This window comes from Mauremys mutica, chromosome 2, assembly GCF_020497125.1.
Source record: "Mauremys mutica isolate MM-2020 ecotype Southern chromosome 2, ASM2049712v1, whole genome shotgun sequence".
Lineage (NCBI taxonomy): Eukaryota > Metazoa > Chordata > Testudines > Geoemydidae > Mauremys > Mauremys mutica.
This window is the reverse complement of record NC_059073.1, coordinates 260,795,700-260,818,819: the sequence shown is the minus strand read 5'-3', so window position 1 is coordinate 260,818,819 and position 23,120 is coordinate 260,795,700. Positions and strand designations below refer to the sequence as shown.

Genomic DNA, 23,120 nt, shown 5'->3' with positions numbered 1-23,120 from the left:
AAATATGTGAGTGGAAACAACCTTGATGCTTTGAAAAGTGCTCCACACCTTGGAAAGTGCTCCACATCTCAAGGTGGTGTAAGGAGGCAGGCATTGGTGGATATCTCATGATAGCCCAGCCTCCAATGTCTACACTGCATTGTAGACCCAGGTCTGTGGAACCCAGGCTTATGGACTCGGTACTTACTAACCTGCACTTCAGCATCCACATTATACTGTAAACCTGGGCTTACAATTGCTGGACCCAGATCTCACAGACATCCTAACACATCCATACTGCACTACACAGACCTTCTGACTTGAGTCTGTGACCTGAGCTGCATCCACACTGCAAAATTACAGGCATTGGTCTCAAGTCACAGCAGGACTCAGGCTCTAGCCCGTCCTCCCCTCTCCCCCGGCCTTGCACAATTCTAGGACTCTGGTCCTGAGTGCTTGCTGACCCAAGTCAGACTGATTTCTGTGTGGACAGAAGGGGGACTTAGGCTCAAATCTGAGACAGACCCCAGGCTTAGTGTGCAGTGTAGACATACCCTAAAAGGGATCAAACTGTCAGACTTCCTTACCACAGTATGTACTCCATGCTGGGCAAGCCTGAAAAGATCAAAACTGTGCAACTATAACTAAGATATAAATTAGTAGGCTTTTTTTGGTTAAACAAAAAATAATAATCAGCTAAACCAAAATCAGTCATAGATAAGCCAAAAGGTTGGGGGGCTGGCTAGAAAATGTAGCAGTTATATACATCCCAATTAAAAACGTTTATTCTCAACACCCACAATATTTACGTTACAATCAAATGCTGCTTTTCTACTTATCGGTTCAGACCAAAAATCTATTTACATAGCATGACCAGCACTGAATCATTTTTTTCCATACCCCTTCCACATCATTAACCAGCATCAGTGTCATTAATGCAAATATGCTAGTTCATTTGACACATTGTTCAAGAGTACATATTTTAATATTAAAAACCTAACACCAGACGTTAAAAAATGTGTAGGCTGCAAATTAATTTAATAATTTCCCATTAATAACTATTTCTAAAGATTTTACTGAATGAAAACAAAACAGCCGTGTAATGAACTAATGCATATAAATATAAATGCAGTTAAAGATATTTCTTCACTTTTTAATCCTCTCAGACTCATTCCTACTTACTTTGGTAATCAATACTTGTTAACAGCAAGTTTATTTTAACTTGCATGATCAAGTAATGCAGAATGTCAACCGTTCTTATACACTGGTTTTTCAACTGGAATTAGTTAAAGTGTTTAAAACATTGTGCAGCCTGCTCATTTGCTAAATCCTACTGAGGGTTTACATTGAACTGATCAAGTTTCTATCCTGAGTTTACATTTCACAGGTGTTTTTAGACTGAACCTATGATCTTTCTGGTTTCAAATATCTATGCTTGGACACTAATTACTCAAACCCCACCCTTCTCTATCTTTAAGCTAACCTTGTAGATGTAAGGCTGCTTCAAGTAATTTTATCACAGCAGCATCAATGAGGGAACTGTCCCCTGCTTATAACTGTTTACTTGGTGTAACTTGCTGATTTATGTAAACACAAAAGAGGTTACAGCTAAGCACAAAGAGATTTTATTCTCTTTTAAATGTAGAAAATCCAACACTCTGGCTTTATCCTCAAAACCATAGAGATAAAGTAGTTTACTTGTGCTGTTGGATTTCCCCTCCAAACACTGTTGTCGACTTCCTACCAGATCTGCATTTATCCAAGACAAGCCTTTTTTTTAAATCACTCTCATAAATTATGTTGCAATATAAGTGCATATATTTATAAAAAGTACTTCACTGACTGATTCTATAATCTACTAAAATAAATGCTTCTGCATTTTGCAGATTTGAAATGCTGGAATAAATGTAGTTGTAATTTTAATGTCTTGTTTTATCAGTTAAAGGAGACACATCTGGCAATAATCTACAAACAACTACAGTGTCTCAGTTCTTGGTTTCTCCTCCAAAACACTACCTACAACATTTTTGCAGCATTATTCATATAATCAGCATAATGCATTACATTGCCTTTCAAATTATTCAGAATTCTCAGTTCATTCAAAAAAGAGCTTGTTTTAAGAAAAGAAAAGAGAATATGCCATGCCAGAAAGCTCAGTTTATTGATTCAGATCTGCTGCCAAGAGGAACAATGCAGTAAAGCAGACTTCGGCATTTCAAAAATGTTTTTACAAAAAGTGCAAAGAGCAAAAAGAGTTATATTTACCTAAACCTAGAATTCCACAGGTGAGGCAGGAGATAAATTATGGAATCCTTTAGTCCCAAAAGTTTTAGTTTAGAATTAATTCTGTTGTAATCCTTTACGATTGTCAGGTAAAATGCCCTCCATGTCTCTGCCGTGTTTTCTTTTGCCCTTTTGCAGCAAAACTCTGTCATTTGCATAAAACCTACTTCTAGCCTATAAGAGTTTTTGAACAACCACATGTTAAATTAGCTGTCCTGACATGCTCTTGCAAGCATGACATCATAAATCTCCATAGTTACCTTAACCCCACCTGCCTGCATGCAAAAGTTACCTGTCAGGTTCAGACCTACCAGTTTGCTTCAACTGTACATTTTTATTTTTAAAAGAAGCAACCCCATTTTGTAGTTATTCTGGATTTCACACCAACAGGGTTTTTTTAGATTAATAGAAATCTAACTTCATTTGAAATGGATTAAATTGTTCTTCAGAAAACACTAATTGAAATGCTAGGCATTGCTATCTGCCCCTCCCTGTCTAACAATGTATGTGATTAGTTAAAGAAAAATCCTACAGTGCCACATGTGTCTCAGATTGTACTCTAAAGTTACACGAGAAACTCAGCTTTTGAAAAGATTCGATTGATATGGCTTCTACAGGTTCGTTTTCTTTCTCTCTCTTTAAAAAACTTTTTACTGATATAACTTGTAAAACAGGTTCACCTCAGGGATTTTTTTCCCTCGTCTCCTTTGAAAGAAGTTTAGCATTTTTAACCTTTTAACTGCAAATACTTTTTGAGTCTCAGAGCCATTGTCCTTGTTTATATACTTTTTCCGGGCCCCTATTAACCACAGTCACTCCCCTCAAAGCAGGCAGCATGTCACTCCAGAGCTGGAGAAAGTACTTTCTTTCTTTGCTTTCCTTTTTAATCTTGTTGTGGACCTTTTTAGTCCCTCACTCTCATGAGCATGGTCCTGACAGAGGCATGATACATGCAGGTATTACAGAAGTTTCCACTACACCTCTCTGCTCTGTTAGTATACATAAATCCTGAGCTGCAACAAACCCTGGCTACTGTACTATTCTTAATAAAAGTAGTACCTAGCTCTTACATGGCTAACCATGCAAACAATTAGAATGAGACCACTCACTATTATTTGTTATTTCTATTACAGCAGAGCCCAGAGGCTGTACGAACAAAGACAGGCAACCCGTCTTGGTGAGCTTTCTGTTTCAAGACAAGTCACAACAAATGGGACTGGAAATGGGATGATAAGAGAGAGAGGAATACACAGCTACAAAAAACTAACCATGTGCACAGCTGGGAGTTTCAAGTAATTAAAAATTATAAGATACAAATGAACAATATATCAGCAACCCCTCTAGCTTTTTACTTAGCGATTTTCAGGTGGCATTTTCCTGTAGACATTATGGAAGAATTGAGGAGCAATTTACAAAAGCAGGGCAGTGGCTTTAACAACTGCTTCAGAGAGGGCTTTCTATGCATAAAGCCAGCATGGAAGAAAGCATTAAGACACTGTGGAAAAGGTAGATGGTCAGCCAAGGCTGGTATCATTCACATAGTCGAGGGAACAATATGACATGATAACCAAAACTCATTTTCACCTCCATAGTTTCACCATAAACTAGAGGCCAAATTCTCTATTGTACAAATCTGCTGGCTGCAGCAAAGAGTGAGAGAGAAGGCCCAGAAGAGAGCCAATTAAAGCCTCTTGATTATCTGGCCAGTTCCATGTTGGTCATGGCCCTGGTAGAAATTAGAGCAAACTAGGAGCTGCTCCAAATTCTGCCATCTGATAATGGTCCGCAACAGAGCATCTACCGACTGGGAGTATCTGGAGTGTAATATAGCCTAACCATGACACTTTGACACTGGGGTTGCCAGGGATGTGCTGGTATAGTATCTGGCTAAGACTGCAAGGGTTTCCCACACACATTGGAGTGCAACAGGAGTGAAGTGGGATCATGTAAACATTCAAAGTTTTCATAGGTGTAATAACCCATTATGGTATTTTGTATATATAATCTATATGTGTGTATATAGTACTTAGCTCTTATATAGCATGTGTGTGCATATGTGTATGTACCTTGTATACACACACGGTACACACACATATTTTGTAATTATAATATACACACACACATACATAAAGGCAAAATTTCATTACAACCTTCACTATTGAGCTGCTAACGTATTTCCATTACATGCACGTGTGCACACACACAAATGGTAAGGAATAACAATTATCTCTGAATTGTGTGTCTGAGATTATAACAGACTATTCTGACATATTTCTATTAAAAAGTCCCTTACTATCAAATAGATACTTATTTTTGCATGTTTTAATGTGGTTCTTTGTTTAGTTTATGGATGTTTAAAAAAAACAAATGATGAATGGATGAGATCTCCATTCCTGAAAGCCCCAAAGAAACATGGCCTGATCCTTTGATAGTAATTTCAAGATAATTTTGTTTTAAAGTTTACACTCATTAAGAGAGTACATATGTCTAATCATCAAAAAAATAGAAACAGGCTATATTCACATAGATTTCATCCCCAATAAATTATCAAGTATGACACATTTTAAACAAACAGCAAGAATGGTTACTGCATTCCTTCTGTAATTTATTGGCTTCAGAGAGAGATCAAGTTACAAATTGTGTAGGATGTCAGGCTGTGCAGGCTGTTCAAACCTAGGTTTGCAGTGTCTGCACCACTGGAACTAAATATTTACATGACTCAAAAAGATCTTATCTTAGGTCTCCCCCTCCCCCTCTATTTAATTTGTACGCTATCTTTATCTACCACCCAGCACATTCCACACAACCATGAAAGTTCATGAAAGAGATAAAAAGTATAATCTCTTACAAAAATCCAAGATTTTCCAAGGAAAGAAGAGGCCTGTATAAAAATAGGGCATAAATCATACCAGTTAGTGCTCAGGACATAGAGCAATCTGAGCTCATTTTCTTTTCTTTTACCAACAATTTTATTTTGAAGCACTGGAAGAATATGATCCTAGGCTCCTTGGAATAGATGGGGGAGAGGGAGAGAGAGAGAGAGAGATTTTCAAACCAATGTTCTGACCTAAGGGAAGGCCTCCAAAATGGTAGGACTTTGAAAATGCTGAGCAAGAATCTCAGAAACATTAACATCCTAAGCTAATAAAGAAGAGGTGGCTTATACAATAAGTACCTTCCTCATCACAGGCACACAACATGAGGGGCCTTTGAGGAAGAAGTATTCATAGGTGTGAAAAAAGAAATGTCTCTATATAAAACATGGACAAACATATGAATCCATAGAAAGTCCAATCACAAGGACTACAAATATGTTGCTAAATTACTTTGATTTTTACTCTCAATTTGCTGGTAGTTAGTGCTGGAAAACCTACAAGCACTAAAAAAAAAACCTTTAAAAATGTGGCCTCCCATCATTTGCTAGACTGAGCACATTGGACACCATGTTTTTTTTGAACAGTAGTACCTTTTCTCCGGGTTTGCTAGCCTCTGAATTTTTGAGCTTACTTGGCATTTAACAACTTGTGCCATAAAACAGAGTTGTTGTTTGTTTTTTTTAAATCCAGGAAGTGAAAAATTAATTATGGAACAAAATGTTTGTAAATAAACCTGACAGAAAAATAAAGTTGAATACTGTATTCGGCACCAGAGCACATCACTATGTCCTGAACAGTTTCAGTGTTCAAAGGTCAGCATGGCAACATAATACATCAAGATGTCACATCTTCCAGCTTCTCCCTGCTGAAAAGCCACTGCATGCAGCCAAGAAATAAAGCCGCATGAGGCACATTTCTTAGAGACCAGTATCTGCCATCAAGATAGTTTGGAGAATGCAGATACTTAAAGAATGAGTCCACTCCATTTGTGTTAGTGGATTCAAAAGGAGAAAGGACAGCAAATAAATGGGTAACAGCCATAGGTGCTGGAACAGGGGTGCTGCCACACGCCCTAGCTTGAAGTGGTTTCCATCATTTACAGGGTTTACAGTTTGGTTCAATGGCTCTCAACACCCTCACTATAAAAATTGTTCCAGCATCCCTGGTAACAGCTCCAACTGAGGTAAACCTACACTGTGTACAAATGTTTTATTTTCTGCTAAGCTTGACTTCCCAGGCTGAAAATGTAGCTAAAGCTAACAGCTGGTCCCATATTTTTAGGTAAGATGGTTAGCTGTCACCTGAAGAGGAGATAAATGTTCTCTGACTATTCTGGTTTCATTTTTGTCCTACCAGACTCTAATATATAAACTCTTCAGAAAACTATTACCATATATACTCATTCATAAGCTGAATTTTTTTAGTAAAAAAGGAAAGCACCAGAGAAGGGGGTCGGCTTATGAACGGGTATAGAGAGGGAGAGGTGGGACACAGCCCCTCTCCCCAATAGAGGGAGCAAGGAGAGGCAGCACAGCCAGCAGAGCCAGAAGGTAAGAGGCGGGGCCAGAGTCTCTCTGCTTCTGGCCACGCTGCTTCCCCACCCCCCCAGCCTCCAAAGCAGCCGCAGCCATGCTGCTTGCCCCGCCCACCAGAGCAGGCTGTGGCTGCGCCACCTGGCCCACCGGAGCATGCCGCCCAGCCCATCCTGCTGGAACAGGCTGCGGCCGCGCTGCCCAGCCTGCCGGAGCAGCTCCAGCCAGGCCAGAGACATCCTCCCCGGCCCTCCCCAGATAAGGTGGGAAGGGATGGGATGGGGAGAGTGTGGGGGTCCCGGGCTAGGGGTGGGGTCATGTGGGGGGTGGTTACTGGGGTTATTCCCCTGACCCCCAGCTTCTTCTCCCCCCCCCACAAATTTCCCCACCAGTTGCTGTCCCAGCCTATCATGGTAAGCAGCTGGCATGCTGGGACACTTTGTTTACTTAGGTTTACCTCCGTGCCTGAGGACGCTCGAGGTAAACAAACCATCTTGACCCGCCAGCAGCTTATTCGCATGGCCTGGGAGCCAAAGTTTGCTGACCCTTGAATTATAGGGTTGGCTTATGAACGGGTCATAACATTTTTCCATTTTTACTTATCCATTTGGGGGGGTCGGCTTATAAACAAACCGGCTTATGGTCGAGTATATACAGTTCACTGAATGGCACAAAAATGGCATCAAATAGTCATACTCTTCCCATTTTAAAAAAATCTAAAAACAAAACAAAGGCCATCCAATTACATTTGTTTAGGGTCTGCTACTTTCCCATTTTTTCTAACCATTTAACATTGAATTTTATAAAAGTTAGATATACTTTTTTTTAAACAAAAAGCAATAAATTACTTTGTTTCCATACCTGATCTCTCAGCCTTTCTTGGTGTCCCATTATTGCAGTAGCATGATGGGGATATTTCTGTTTCAGATGCTCCAGAAAAGCCTCTCTCTTTCTGTCCATTTCTGATGTCTGCATTCCCAGTATTTCTTTGGAACTGCGAGGTCCACCTACAGTATGTCTGCGAGGGATGTTGCGGGTAGGCTTTGGATTGGAAGTATTATTGTTTCCAGTTGCAAGGAGTTCTTTAGATCGAAGACATTCTGCATCGTCTAATGATGTTACATGCAAATTGTTTTTTCCCTGGTCTGAAAAAAATTAAGAGTATTATAAGAACATAACCGCAACAGTCACATTTATAAGGAAAAAATATAGCTAGGTCAATTAAAAAAATAGCAGTATACAATATCCCGTTCTACACCACTGATGGGGGAAAGATGTGTTATTAAGCTTTAATAAAATACACAGACAGACCAGCTGTATTATACAGTACTTAATGCCTCATAAAGAACTGAACATCATTTAAGAAAGATGTCCCTCTATACCATCTTCACTATTATCTCAAGTAAAACGAAGATATGGCAAAGCCTTTACTCCCTAACTTTTAAAATCTATTGGATGCTTTCCACAAGAAGAAACAGTTTTCTTCAATATGTTCCAGTACATTTAATGAGCCTGTAACTAGTCTCCTTAGGGAGACCAACTGATAAAATTCCTTTGACAAAGCAGATTTCAAATCCTTAATCTTTTCAAAGTATGTTTTCCACATGCTCTGAAATGCCTATAAAATAGTAAGAGAAGCACTTGGGTTTTGTTTCTGTTTTCTGACTGTAGCCAGGTTTTAAATTTCATGGATCTCACTTGGATTTTATACCTCTCAGACAGCAGATTGGAAAATACAGCATCACTTTTTCAATAAACCACTCCTCGAGAAATAAAATAAAAGCAAGTTTTATGTGACAGAAAAGAGGAAAAAAGTCAGATAAATGTTACAACTTTAAAGTCTTCTTTAAGACCAATGGCCATGGATACTTTTGTAAAAAGATAGCTAGACATAGAGGGTATGTTAGTGCTAGCTTATCTGAAGGTAACTGTGTAACATGAACCCTCTGGTGCCTGAAGAAGTGTAGGTTGGAGGTTTGTTACCTAATACGTATGAAAAAAATCCCCTCTCTTTTGTCAGCAAAGGGGAATAACAAACAGCAGCATTGAAAAGGCCTTCTAAGTCCATTTTGTAGCCTTACTCACTCTTGTTATGCACTCTTGAATGTCCTTATTAACATTAACTCTTTATAGATTTTAAATGTTCATCCCTTTAAATTTCTTGCTTCATTTATCTCTGTATACTGCTATCTCACTAAAAGTTCTTTATCCTCATAGCACCCCCCAGTAGATCTCGAAACACATCCCTTTGCATGTTACTGTATTTTGGGAATTGATACATTCTCCCAACTTTCATAGATTCATCAATATTAAGGACAGAAGGAACTATTAGATCAACTAATTGGATCTTATGTTTTATGACCTCCTGCACACAGGTCACTCAGTTGCTCCTGATACCATCCCCACTTGTCTGTCAAATCCACCATTTAGGTCCTCACTATGCAGTAAGACACACATTGGTGGACTCCCACTGATTTCACTTTAGATTGCATGTTCTTCAGAGGAAAGGACTTTTCTGTGAGCTATCTAGCACAGTGGTTCTCAACCAGGGGCATGTGTACTCCTGGGGGTACACAGAGGTCTTCCAGGGGGTACATCAATTCACTCATCTAGATATTTGCCTGATTTTACAACAGGCTAAATAAAAAGAACTAACAAAGTCAGTACAATCTAAAACTTCATACAGGCAAAATGAGAAAGTAAGCAATTTTTCTGTAATAGTGTGCTGTGACACTTGTATTTTTATGTCTGATTTTGTAAGCAAGTAGTTTTTAAGTGAGGTGAAACTTGGGGGTATGCAAGAAAAATCAGTCTCCTGAAAGGGGTACAGTAGTCTGGAAAAGTTGAGAAAAATGGTTACCTACCTTTTGTAACTGTTGTTCTTTGAGATGTGTTGCTCATAGAATATCAGGGTTGGAAGGGACCTCATCTAGTCCAACCCTCTGCTCAAAGCAGGACCAATCCCCAGACAGATTTTTGCCCAAGATCCCTAAATGGCCCCTTCAAGGATTGAGCTCACAACTGTGGGTTTAGCAGGCCTTTGCGTAAACTACTGAGCTATCCCTCCCCCACCCCATGTCTATTCCAAGTAGGTGTGTGCGCACCGTGTGCAGTTGTTGGTAGGTTTTTCCCCTAGCAGTACTTGTCGGGTCGACTGTGGAACCCCCTGGAGTCGCGCCTTCATGGCCATGTATATAGGTCGCTGCTGACCCGTTGCCACCTCAGTTCCTTCTTGCCAGAATACGCTGACAGAGGGGAGGCAGGTGGGTCTTGGAATGGACATGAGCAACACATCTCAAAGAACAACAGTTATGAAAGGCAGGTAACCGTTTTTCCTTCTTCAAGTGCTTGCTCATGTCGATTCCAAGTCGGTGACTCCCAAGCAATTCCCAGGAGGAGGGGTCGGAGTTCACCGTGTCACAGACTGCAGCACCGCCAAATGCTGCACTGTCTCTAGCCTGCTGAGTAATGGCGTAGTTGACGTAAAGGTGTGGATTGGATGACCATGTTGCTGCCCTGCGATGCCCTGAATGGGGAGCTGTGCCAGGAATGCCACTGAGGATGCCTGCATCCTTGTGGGGTGCGCTGACAAGGCTGGGGCAGGTATCTTTGCTAGGTTGTAGCACGCCCTGATACAGGCGGTGATCCATGATCCTTTGGGAGGACGCTGGGAGCCCCCTAATCCGCTTAGCAATTGCAACGAAGAGCTGTGTCGACTTTCAAAATGGCTTTATCCTTTCAGTGTAAAAAGCTAACACTCATCTGACATCCAGGGAGTGGAACACCTGTTCCTGGTTTAACTAGCATGTGGCTTAGGGAAGATCACTGGAAGAAAATGTTCTGATTCACGTGGAATTGCGAAACTACCTTTGGGAGGAAGGCCAGATGCGGCAGCAACTGTACCTTGTCCTTATAAAAAGCAGCATAAGGGGGCTTGGACGTCAAGGCCTTGAGCTCAGACACCCTCCTGGCAGAAGTTATGGCCACTAGGAATGCTACTTTCCAGGAAAGACAGAGGAGCAAGCATGTTGCTAGGGGCTCAAAAGGAGGGTCCCATCAGCCTTGAGAGCACCAGGTTGAGATCCCAATGCGGGGATTGGCTCTCTTATCAGAGGGTAGAGGCTATCTAGTGCAGTGGTTCTCTAACTGTAGGTCAGGACCCCAAAGTGGGTCATGAACCTGTTTTAATGAGGTCACCAGTGCTGGCGTTAGACTTGCTGAGGCCCGGGGCCAAAGCACGAGTTCCACCACCTGGGACTGAAGCCCAAAGGCTTCATGCCTGGGTGGCGGGGTCAGGCTTCATCTTCAGCCCTGGGCAGAGGGGCTCACGTTACAGTTCCCCTGTCTGGGGCTGAAGCCCTTGGGGTTCAGCCTTGGCCCCCAAGCCTGGGATGGAGGGGCTTGAGCTTAGGCTTTGCCCATCTCACCTGGGTTTGTGGGCTCAGGCTTCGGTCCCCCCTCCTGGGGTCATGTAGTAATTTCTGTTGTCAGAAGGGGGTTGCAATGCAATGAAGTTTGAGAACCCCTAATCTAGTCCTTTGAGGAAGCAGCCAACCATGGGGTTAGTGAATACTGACCAGCCAGCAGAACTGGGATGAAAAGCCAAGATGGTGGTCAGGTGCAACTTTATTGATGACACTGCCAGGCCTTGCTGTTTCAAGTGCAGTAAATAGTCCAGAAAGAAAGGAATCGATGACTGTAATGGCGGAGTGTCTCTTTGCAGAGACCAGATTGAGAATCTCTTCCACTTAGCCAGACAAGCAGCTCGAGTGGATGATTTCCTGCTGCCAAGGACAACCTCCCTAACGGAGTCTGAACATGCGAGCTCCAAAGGAGTTAGCCACAGAGTTTCCATGCTGTGAGGTGCAGAGTCTCTAGATTGGGATGCTGGAGGCAGCCGTTATTCTGCATGATCAAGTCCAGGACCAGGGGCAGTGTTATAGGTGTTCCACCAACAGGTCTAGACGCATGCTGAACCAATGTTAACATGGCCATGCTGGCGCTATCAAGACCATTGATGCTCCCTCTCTTCAGACCTTCAGCAGATCATTGTGTACAAGCGAGAAGGGTGAGAATGGATACAGCAGGTGCCCCTTCCAAAGAAGAAGAAAGGCATCTGCAAGCGAACCCAGGCTGTGATTCAAGAAGAACAGAACTGCTGACACTTCCTGTTGAGCCATGTTGCAAACAAATCTATCTGGGGAAATCCCCACCTCTGGAAGATGCTGATTATGACATCTGGGCGGAGGGACCGCTCATCATTGTGAAAGGACCTGCTGAGATGATTGGCCAGTTGATTCGGAGAGCCCGGAAGGTGCCAATGCCTGCAGATGTATGGAGTGGACAATGCAGAAGTCCCACAGCTTGAGGGCTTCCTGGCACAGGGGAGAGGAGCGAGCACCTCCCTGTTTGTTTATATAGAACATCGCTGTTGTATTGTCTGTCAATACTGATACACATCTGCCCTGCAGATGGGTTTGAAATGTCTGGCAAGCAAAGCGAACCGCACATAGCTCCCTGACGTTGATGTGCAGTGATAGTTCTGCCTGAAACCATAGACCTTGAGTCCTTATTCTTCCCAAGTGCACCCCCAACCCATTGCCAATGTGTCCGTTATTAGAGACAGGGCACTCCTGCACATACCGCTTGCCAGTCGAGTCATCACCTGAGGGACTCAATAACTGGAGGAATGAGTGGGACCAACTTGTCTAGGCCTGTACACCAAGGCTAGCCAAGCCTGAAGGGAACGGAGCCACAGCCTGGTATGCTGTACTACATATGTAAAGGTGGCCATATGGCCGAGCAGCTTCAGGCAATTTTGCGCCGTAGTGGTGGGATATCGCCTGAGTTCCTCTATGATGGCTCCCAAGGAGAGAAAGCGAGTTTCCGGAACGCATGCCCTGGCTTGACCAGAGTATAGGAGAGCTCCACTGAACTCTATCCTCTGAGTAGGGGTTAGGGTTGACTTTGCCACATTCAGTATCAGGCTGAGCCTGTGGAATGTCGTCTGAACTAGACTCACATGGGCCTCCACTTGGGCCCTGGAGTGGCCTTTGATTAGCCAGTTGTCAAGGTACATGAATAGTTGCACCTGCCATTTCCACAGCAAGGATGCCATGACCAACATGCACTTGCTGAACACCCGAGGGGCTGCTGGGAGGCCGAAGGGGAGATAGTGAGTGCTGACCACAAAGCGGAGGAACCAGCTGTGGGATGGTACAATGCACATTTGAAAATACGCATCCTTCAAGTCGAGGGTGTCATACCAGTCCCCCGGATCCAGGGAGGGGACAATGGAAGCCAGGGAGACCATGCTGAACTTTATCTTCTTCATGAATCTGTTGAATTTTCGCAGGACTAAAATAGGTCTGAGCCCACCCTTGGCCTTCAGAATTAGGAAATACTTGGAACAGAACCCCCTGCCTCTGAACACTAGAGGGACCTCCTCTACTGCCCCGAGCAATAGCAGTGATTGCACCTGAGAAGAGTCCCTATTATAGTAGAGATAGGCCTGAAATAAAAGCCCAAATCCAAATGTCACCAAACTTTGAGAAGTGTGAATTTGGCTGCTTTCTCTGTGACACGCTGAACCTAAATCTTGAACCCAAACAGCTCCATACCCATCCCCATACTCTGAGTGTCCCTAGCATCTGTTTGCCAGAAGCTGGGAGTGGATGACAGCAGATGGATCACGATAGCCTGTTCCATTCATTCCCTCTGACGCATTTGAAATTGGCCACTGTCAGAAGACAGGATACTGGGCTAAAATGACCACTGGTATGAACCAGCACAGCTGTTCTTATGTTCTTATATTCCCAACCCTGGAGAAGTTTAGATCTGCATCCAAATTCAAACTTTCTAGTAAAGAGAAACACTACATAAAAGTTACAGAAGGATGACTTGTTGCAGACTCAGAACATCATACTCCTTGATAGTGATACATTCTTTTTTTACCTGTCTTGCATACCTCTTGGTAACTGGCAATACACTTCTCATTGTAGGAGGCTCTAGAGTTCAAACCTAGACTTTCATACTAAATTTGCCTCCTTAACATGTTCCTTTAAATATGCAAAAACCCACAAAAACCCACAATCAATGCAGTTTTTAAATCTTTAGCTGACTTTGAGCAAGTCACCATTCCTAAAAGTGTCTCCAACATCAGAACATCAGAGCTGCAGCCACACATGTTGAGGTCTATTGGACAACGCAAATTTTCCATGTGTAACTTAATTACAAAAACTCCCAACCTCAATAACTTTGTGATGATGCCTTCTGAAAACTCAGGGAGAAATCCTACCACCAGATGCACTGAGATTTGTTTGAAAGAAGTGGTAAAAATTAGTATTTTGTTTGCAATAAAGAAATGTGGCTCTTCCAAATGCATCAGTGTTCAAAAGGTTTCTGTAGGCTGTGCACCCACATCAATGAATCTCCAGTAAGAGGGATAATCTGGCATTTTTAATCCATCATACACCAAATATAGATATTATATTTCTGAACTTGTTGAAATGGAAGTGCCAGGCAAAAAGACGTTCTGTATTTCTAGTTGAACAGGGGCCATCTCAGATGTCTGAGTATTAGGCATAAGCATGGCTATGTATATACCCCTCACACACAAACCCCCTAATGTAAGGGTCACAATAGCAGCTGTGAGCACTTCCTTGAGGATACAATACAGGCCTTGTCTACATTTGCTGTGGAATTTAGGGTATGTGTAGCTACATGCCACAGTGAAAAGCAGGCTGCGTTCACACTTGTCACTGTGGTGTGTAGATCACAGGCCCTGGTTCTCATGGGGAACTTCAATCATCCTGATATCTGCTGGGAGAGCAATACAGCAGTGCACAGACAATCCAGGAGGTTTTTGGAAAGTGTAGGGGACAATTTCCTGGTGCAAGTGCTGGAGGAATCAACTAGAGGCAGACCTCTTCTTGACCTGCTGCTCACAAACAGGGAAGAATTAGTAGGGGAAGCAAAAGTGGATGGGAACCTGGGAGGCAGTGACCATGAGATGGTCGAGTTCAGGATCCTGACAAAAGGAAGAAAGGAGACTAGCAGAATACGGACCCCAGACTTCAGGAAAGCAGACTTCGACTCCCTCAGGGAACTGATGGGCAGGATCTGCTGGGAGAGTAACATGAGGGGGGAAGGAGTCCAGGAGATCTGGCTGTATTTTAAAGAATCCTTATTGAGGTTGCAGGAACAAACCATCCTGATGTGTAGAAAGAATAGTAAAAATGGCAGGTGAGCAGCTTGGCTTAACAGTTAAATCCTTGCTGATCTTAAACACAAAAAAGAAGCTTACAAGAAGTGGAAGGTTGGACAAATGAACAGGGAGGAGTATAAAAATATTGCTCAGGCACGCAGGAGTGAAATCAGGAAGGCCAAATCATACTTGGAGTTGCAGCTAGCAAGAGATGTTAAGAGTAACAAGAAGGGTTTCTTCAGGTGTGTTTGCAACAAGGAAAAAGTCAAGGAAAGGGTGGGCCCCTTACTGAATGAGGGAGGCAACCTAGTGACAGAGGATGTGGAAAAAGCTAATGTACTCAATGCTTTATTTTGCCTTTGTATTCATGAACAAGGTCAGCTCCCAGACTACTGCACTGGGCAGCACAGTATGGGGAGAAGATGACCAGCCCTCTGTGGAGAAAGAAGTGGTTCGGGACTATTTAGAAAAGCTGGATGAGCACAAGTCCATGGGGCTGGATGCGCTGCATCCAAAGGTGATAAAGAAGTTAGTGGATGTGATTGCAGAGCCATTGGCCATTATCTTTGAAAACACATGGCGATCGGGGGAGGTCCCAGATGACTGGAAAAAGGCTAATGTAGTGCCCATCTTTAAAAAAGGGAAGGAGGAGGATCCGGTGAACTACAGGCCAGTCAGCCTCACCTCAGTCCCTAGAAAAATCATGGAGCAAGTCCTCAAGGAATCAATTCTGATGTACTTAGAGGAGAGGAAACTGATCAGGAACAGTGAGCATGGATTCACCAAGGGCAAGTTATGCCTGACTAACCTAATTGCCTTCTATGATGAGATAACTGGCTCTGTGGATGAGGGGAAAGTGTGTTATTCCTTGACTTTAGCAAAGCTTTTGATACGGTCTCCTACACTATTCTTGCCGGCAAGTTAAAAAAGTATGGGCTGGATGAACGGACTATAAGTGGATAGAAAGCTGGCCAGATCATCAGGCTCAACGGGTAGTGATCAATGGCTCCATGTCTAGTCGGCAGCTGGTATCAAGCAGAGTGCCCCAAGGGTCGGTCCTGGGGCTGGTTTTGTTCAATATCTTCATTAATGATCTGGATGGCATGGACTGCACTCGCAGCAAGTTTGCAGATGACACTACACTGGGAGGAGTGGTAGATATGCTGGAGGATAGGGATAGGATACAGAGGGACCTAGACAAATTAGAGGATTGGGCCAAAATAAATCTGATGAGGTTCAACGAGGACAAGTTCAGAATCCTGCACTTAGGACGGAAGAATCCCATGCACTGCTACAGACTAGGGGCCGGGTGGCTAGGCAGCAGTTCTGCAAAAAAGGACCTAGGGGTTACAGTGAACAAGAAGCTGGGTATAAGTCAACAGTGTGCCCTTGTTGCCAAGAAGGCTAACAGCATTTTGGGCTGTATAAGTAGGGGCAATGCCAGCAGATTGAGGGATGTGATCATTCCCCTCTATTCGGCATTGATGAGGCCTCATCTGGAGTACTGTGTCCAGTTTTGGGCCCCACACTACAAGAAGGATTTGGAAATATTGGAATGGGTCCAGTGGAGGGCAACAAAAATGATTAGGGGGCTGGAGCACATGACTTATGAGTAGAAGCTGAGGGAACTGAGATTGTTTAGCCTGTAGAAGAGAAGAACGAGGGGGGATTTGATAACTGCTTTCAACTACCTGAAAAAGGATTCCAAAGAGGATGGATCTAGACTGTTCTCAGTGGTACCAGATGGCAGAACAAGGAGTAATGGTGTCAAGTTACAGTGAGGGAGGTTTAGGTTGATATTAGGAAAAAGCTTTTTCACTAGGAGGGTGGTGAAGCACTGGAATGGATTACCTAGGGAGGTGATGGAATCTCCTTCCTTAGAGCTTTTTACAGTCAGGCTTGTCTCTCCCACACCAGAGCCTTTCCTTGCTTACAGAGCCTTTCGTTGCCGTGAGGAAAGGCTCTGGCTGCAGGGAGACAGTGAGAGACTAAACAGAAGTATAGACATGGGAGGCACTGCTTGGGCATGTAGAGAGCTGTGTATGGTGCTCACCCTAGGGTTCAGGCATATAGGGCATTCTACTCACCTAAGCTGTACCTCACTGTCTACACTGTTATTTATACCCATGCTACCTGGGTGTGCAGTGTCTGTACTCTACACAACTGCCATAAGTGTAGATATACCTTAACCTGTATAACACAAAACACAACAGAAAGTTCATTAAATTTGTAATCCTGCTTCTACATCTCATGCAAAACCTATCCATGCTCTTCACTTGAGTTCTTAGAGATATCTAAAGATTCATTAGTCAGTATGAAGAGATTCAGAAACACCAAAGTGTTTTACCATTATTTGTTATATATGGAGACATCAAGAAGGAACCAAAATGCATGGGGCTATGTTAGCCTTTTCTAGCACTACATGTGAGAGAAAAACACTCAATTCCTAAAATTATCCAAAATGTAACAGTTTTTCCCCACACATTACTGAAAGGAAACAAATGCAAACTAATTGTTACCTTTGCCGTGTGTAGGCTAGGTTATTAATACATATGTTACGGGACATATTCTTTTCATGGCATTGACAGACATGTAACATACTATAAAACATTGCAGTCCCTATTGTGCACCAAAAGAAAGCAACTTATGTTGATTAGGAATCCGGCAAACTAATTTGAATAAAATAACCCCCTCTCCCCACCTGAAATTTGAAACAAACTGAACTCTAACCCTTTCTGAAGCTCTGGAATGTCTGCATTCGAGATCCCCTTACCAAATCCCCCGCTAAATGTACTTCCCTTGCACTTCTTACCTGGTGGCAGGTCACCTTGGGGGAAGGCAAGAGCAGTGATTGTGAAATATTACAATACACACTGGGGCATTTTAGCTCCGGGTGCATGTGAAGATCATAGGGTCAAAAGCAGCGTAATCCAACAGCAAGTTTCTGGATCCTGCTACTGCTGAACAGCAGAATGGGCAGGCTTTCCATACCTTAGAAAATACATATGGGATGAGAGGGCATTGAGGAAAGAGTCAGCCTAACAACATCCCCGTCCGAAAACTTTGTAATGGGTAAAGGATCGCCTGCTTGTCCCTAGAAGACTGCATGGGTTGTAGGCAGGAGGAGGATAAATGTATCACCCCTTAAAAAGGGGTAGGTGAGAGAGAATGTGCTGAGGAGGTGAGAGATCGGCATGTGATAAGCCTGTCATGCTCCTGAAGAGGAGACCTTTTACCTGAGAAATAAGTGGGTGGCTGGACCTTCCTCTAGGAAGGTCTGCTATCATGGTGGGTGGAGGGTAGGCAAATGGGGAGTGCTGTATGACTAGATAAAGGCTTGTGGGGACTGGGATAGTGCTCAAAAGGCTTGAAAATCTGACCTGGGTACTTATCTGAATTAAACCCAAATTCAATTTTTTTTTGAGATTCATCCATCACTATAGGAAATATAATTTAATGGAGAAAACTGACAGGGAAAAATAACTTAATTTTTGGCCTACAAGTGGTATGTCCATGATAATCCATCATGATAATCTTTTGGATTAATTGTTGTGACCTGGATCTTCCAGTTTCAGGAGCTGGTCCAGACTGACCTCTGCTTTCCACCATCACATGAATTTCAGTATATTTTGCGTGAGTAGTATGGTAATAGCATGTTATTTCTTTTTGCAATTCAGGAACACATTTTAGTGAACATTTTGTTCTCTGTACACACAAAGGTGCGTGCATACACCCCCCCAAATGATGTGGATGGACTATGAGTTACCCATTGCTCACATATTTACTATGATCTGGCAAAATGTCAAACAGTACTAATGACCACATTGGAGTTTTGTTTATTATATACTTTTTCTAAATATGCCACCTATGTGATAGTCACAGATATTACTGACTTTTAATACTGTGAAAAACAAAATATATTTTCAATTACCATTTATACCCAAACATATTATGCTTATTTTATACAAACACAGGAGCATATATGTTTCACTGAAATCTGCATGAGAAATACAATACATGCATGTGTATTGGAAGTGTTCATAAAAGCTATCATGATTGGTGTTCTATAAATACTTATAAGAGATAAATTTAGATTAGGTATCTGTCATGCAACCTGAATGTTTGTAGGGAGTGGAATACCCTACATAAAAATTCATCAGGAAACTGTTTTCATTAGGTTTCAGACAAAATAACAGTGCAATGGTAATTGTACAAATGCACCACAGCTGACCTTACATGAAAACCATGCTCATAATTTCTTGGCTTCATTCCAAAATCAACCCAACTCATTTCACACAAAGTAAATTAATCTCATGACAATCTACTGTAGATCTGTGTGTTCTAAAATAGGAATTGAAAAAAAACCAATCTCAATACTGCTTCCATAAAATGAAGTGTTTCTGCTTCTGCTGTTGTAGTATAGAGAATTTAAAAGGCAGCCGATAGTATTTATCCTTCCCTAAGGAAGTAGCATATCACATTGCTTAATGTGTCACAAAATGTGACCTCAATATACACTCTGCTTTAGCTATTAAATAAAAATCTTTCTAAAGAGAAAGTTAAACATAAAAATCCCCAAAGTATCAGGCAAGTTTTCAAAAGTCATATGCACAAGAAGCACACTTTTTATTCTCTTTACCTCTAGTTATAAAAAGCAGCAATGAGGCACATGTTTAAATGTAACTCTATCTTCGACTGATTCTGTTACTTACCCTTCATCTGTTTGCTGTCTGTTGAATAAGCCAGGCACAGCTCAGATTTCTGGCTTTCATTTTCCTCCATTGTCCCTGCCTACTTCACAAGCTTTCCTTGAAAACTTTTAAACTGCAGGTTTAAAAACTACCAGAAGCAGCCTCCAGGAGAAAAGAAAGAAAACTAGCCTTCTCTACAGTACAAAGTTCCTTTAAAAAATGAAGTGCATTCCAGAAGTACAAGTATCCGTTATGGAATGGTGGGCAGTACTTTCAGAGGCTGCCGCTTTTGCTGCTGTTGCTGCTGGAATAGTCCCTGAGCACTTCTCAGTGAGGGCCCCAACAGGTGATGGTCTTTTCTGCGGGAAAGACTCTAGCCGGCTTCTTTTCCACTGCTCCCAACTACAGATATACTGCAGCCAAGTAGCATTATGAAAGGGAACATTTCAAACAAGATTATAGGCCTGAATCTCAGCTGGAATCTGAATCCTTAGCTTTCTAAATCTCTGTCATGGGACAAAGCCATTCCACAGAATATTTTTTAAACACATAACCACTGAGCCCACAAACATCCTGATAAATGCTCCTGTGTCTTTTTTTAATGTGCAGTTTAAAAGTAATTCATTATGTAAAAATAGAGGGATTTTTTTCTGTTGAATACTTTCAAGCTGCTCAGAAACCAAGCAGAATGTAATTAAGATATATAAACCAATAGAACTAAGTGTAAACCACAGTGAGCAATATATAAGATGGAAATTTGGCTTAGATGGAATTTGGTGAGGAAAGTCAAAGATATACAAATAAATATCAAGAGATTATTTTTGTTTAGTTCAGAAATTAGAAGCCTACATGAGATACAGTAGACCCACCGGATCATGAGGCAGTAAAGGAAGTTACTGAGGAAAATAAAGATGTTGCATCAGTCTCCACCACAGTTAATTTTTGGGAGTATACCAAACCTGAACCTACACTTTTAAGGTAATAAAATGGCGGTGTTGTCAGAGATTGAGATGTGAAAAAACAAGGTCCTGGAACAAACTGATAAATTAAGGAACAAGCAGCCAACAGGATCAGATGGGAAATCTGTCCAAGAGTTCTGAAGGAATTTAAGAATGAATGGGGTCGGCTGAGGTGCTAATGAAATCATGCAATCTCTCAATAGACAGCTACTGTCCTGGAACACCAGAGGCAAGTTAATGTTGTAGATATCTAGTACTGATTTCTAGACACCCCGTCTTAGAAAGGATACAGAAGAAATTGAAGGGCTTCCGAGATGGGTGATGAAAATTATTAGAGATATGGATAAACTTCTCTATGAAAATAGATTGAAAAGACTGGGCCTATTCAGTTTAGAGAGGAGACAAATAAAAGGATGGGATAAAGATATGCAAAAGAATTAATAAAACACAGAAGGTAAATCAGGTGATCCAGTCTACTATCTCTTGAGGAAGTATAAAGGCAAAGCCCATAAAATAAATGGAAAAACTCCCATTGACTTCAAAGGGCTTTAAGTCAATGAAACTGAAAGACAAAAAAATTAATACTAAAAAAAAGGAATGCTTAAATATATATATATAAAATAAATAAAAACCCTGGGGAACGCATTGCCACAATACATCACTGAAACCAAGAGTTTTGCAGGATTCAGAAAAGGATTGAACACGGATATGGATAGGGTGACCAGATGTCCCATTTTTAAGCCCTCCTGCAAGTGTCCTGACTTTTTCTTAAAAATGGGCAAATTGTCCCGTGTTTTCTGTCTCCCCCACCATCAGTACTGGTGGGTCCTGCTGCTGTCCGGATCCCTGCTTCCCAGCCACACGCCCACCAGCGGTGAGTGGAGGGGTCCAGTGGCTGATGATGGGGGTGGGTGTGCAAATCTGGTGGCAGGGTGACGATGCAGCACGCGGGGCTAGCTACTCCCCCCAGTGATCCGTCAGCACAGCCCCACAGCATGCCAGCTCTCAGCCAGCAGGGCTCCGCCCCCCGTCCCATTTCCGGCTGGCACTGACTGCGCGTTGTGAGCTGCAGTGGCTGGTGAGTGCGGGCAGGCGCCAGGCAGCGGCTGGTTACGTGTTGCCTCTGCTGCCCACCAATCAGCCCTTTACATGCTCCCCCTCTCACTGTCCTCTCCCTACTTTGCCCCTTCAGCCCCCAGAGCCCCGCTGCTCCTCCATAAACCTCCTGGTGGGACGCGTCCCACTCCCAACACTGTGCAGAGAACCAGCCCCTGGTCAGAGCACTCAGCTCACCAACAGCCTGGCTAGCAGACCCCTTCCTTTCCCTACTGCCTCGGGCTTGGCCAGCACCCCGGGAAAGCCCACTACCCTCTGACCTGGGGTGCTGGCCAGGAGAAGCCAAGCACTACATGTGCCAAAGCGCCACACAGCACTGGCACGGGGAAGCTTCTCCGCTCCTCAACTAAGCTCTGGATTGGGATGGGGGAAACGATTTCCAGCCTGTTCACACCCCAAAGCTGCAGGCTCCACAGCAGCCCCCGGGGCAGGGGCATAGCAACCCTCTTCATCCCCCCGCCCCATGGGTCCTGCCCCCAAGGAGCACAGAGCTGCTCTGTCCCCCAGGCACCCTCCCCTGCTGAGCCACCTCTCTGGCTGGGTTTGCTGAAGCCCCTGCAGTCAGGTCCCCTGGGCCCTGGTGCACAATGCATCCCTTAGGGCTTAACCCCTTCCTGCCTACATTGTAGCAAGAGGTGGCTGGTTGTGTCGGTGGCCAGCAGCAGCCTGGAGGTGTTAGCTGTCTTTCAGCACTGGAGTTGTGGGGGGAAGAGATGAGTTCTTCAAAGACATGGGCCATGTCATCCCTTCTCCTCCTCCTCCTCTTTCCCTACGGCAGGAAGCAGCTCTCGGCCCTTCCCTCCTGCACAGCGCTGAAAGGCTGCTGCTGGCCACATTCTGGTGTGAATGGTGGCAGAAATCTGGGGCGGGGGCATGTGACCCTGCATGCCCTCCCCCGCCAAGTGTTGCCTTGGGGAGACACGGTGCCAGGTACCAGGAGAAGCGGGTCCATCCCAGGGGCCCAGCCAGGCATGGAGGGCGGCAGGCAGGGAGGGTTGGGTTGGTCGGTCACCCCCCGTTTGAGAAAGGTGTACGTGAGTGTGTCACCTCTCCCTGTGTGAACCCTAAAGTCTTAAAGATAAGAAGGTAAATAAAAAGAATCCAACTACGCAGCATTTCTTTTTAACAGGGGCTCAGTCAACTTGATGTTAATTTGAACGCTTGTACTGCAAAGTTCTGACTGATTGCCATTGAACTCACTTGAATATGAGTAATTTTACCAGCTGTCCCATATTCAGCATAGGGAAATATGGTCACCCTAGATATGGATAACTAGAAAACCAACCCACAGTTACATTGGGTGGGTAAGTTCTTCCTTAATTGCCCACTTCAGGATCTGTTGCACCTTCCGCTAGGCAGCCACTACTAGTCCCTGTCAGAGAAGACAGAACAGTAGAATAGATGGATCACTGCTCTGATTCAGATTAAAAATGTTTATGTTTCTACTGTGTGAATGGTGTAAATGTCAGTCATATATG

At 43.2% G+C, this 23,120-nt stretch overlaps 1 protein-coding gene across 11 annotated transcripts in view; it reads right to left on the bottom strand.

Annotated features, from left to right (window-relative positions):
- Positions 1-19,737, bottom strand: part of KIAA1217 (KIAA1217 ortholog) — a 247,137-nt gene extending 227,400 nt beyond the window's left edge. For 3 of the 11 annotated variants that reach the window (XM_045004426.1, XM_045004433.1, XM_045004434.1), the window contains exons 1-2: positions 19,589-19,721; positions 7,532-7,815 (exon numbers count right to left, since the gene is read on the bottom strand). In XM_045004426.1, the coding sequence (XP_044860361.1) occupies positions 7,532-7,815; positions 19,589-19,658 (354 nt within the window). In that variant the 5' untranslated portion in view covers positions 19,659-19,721. Of the gene's footprint in view, positions 1-2,244; positions 2,366-7,531; positions 7,816-19,588 lie in introns of those variants that run through there. The other 8 variants (XR_006576765.1, XR_006576764.1, XM_045004436.1 and 5 more) reach the window with 7 other exon arrangements.
- Positions 19,738-23,120: the final 3,383 nt, after the last annotated feature.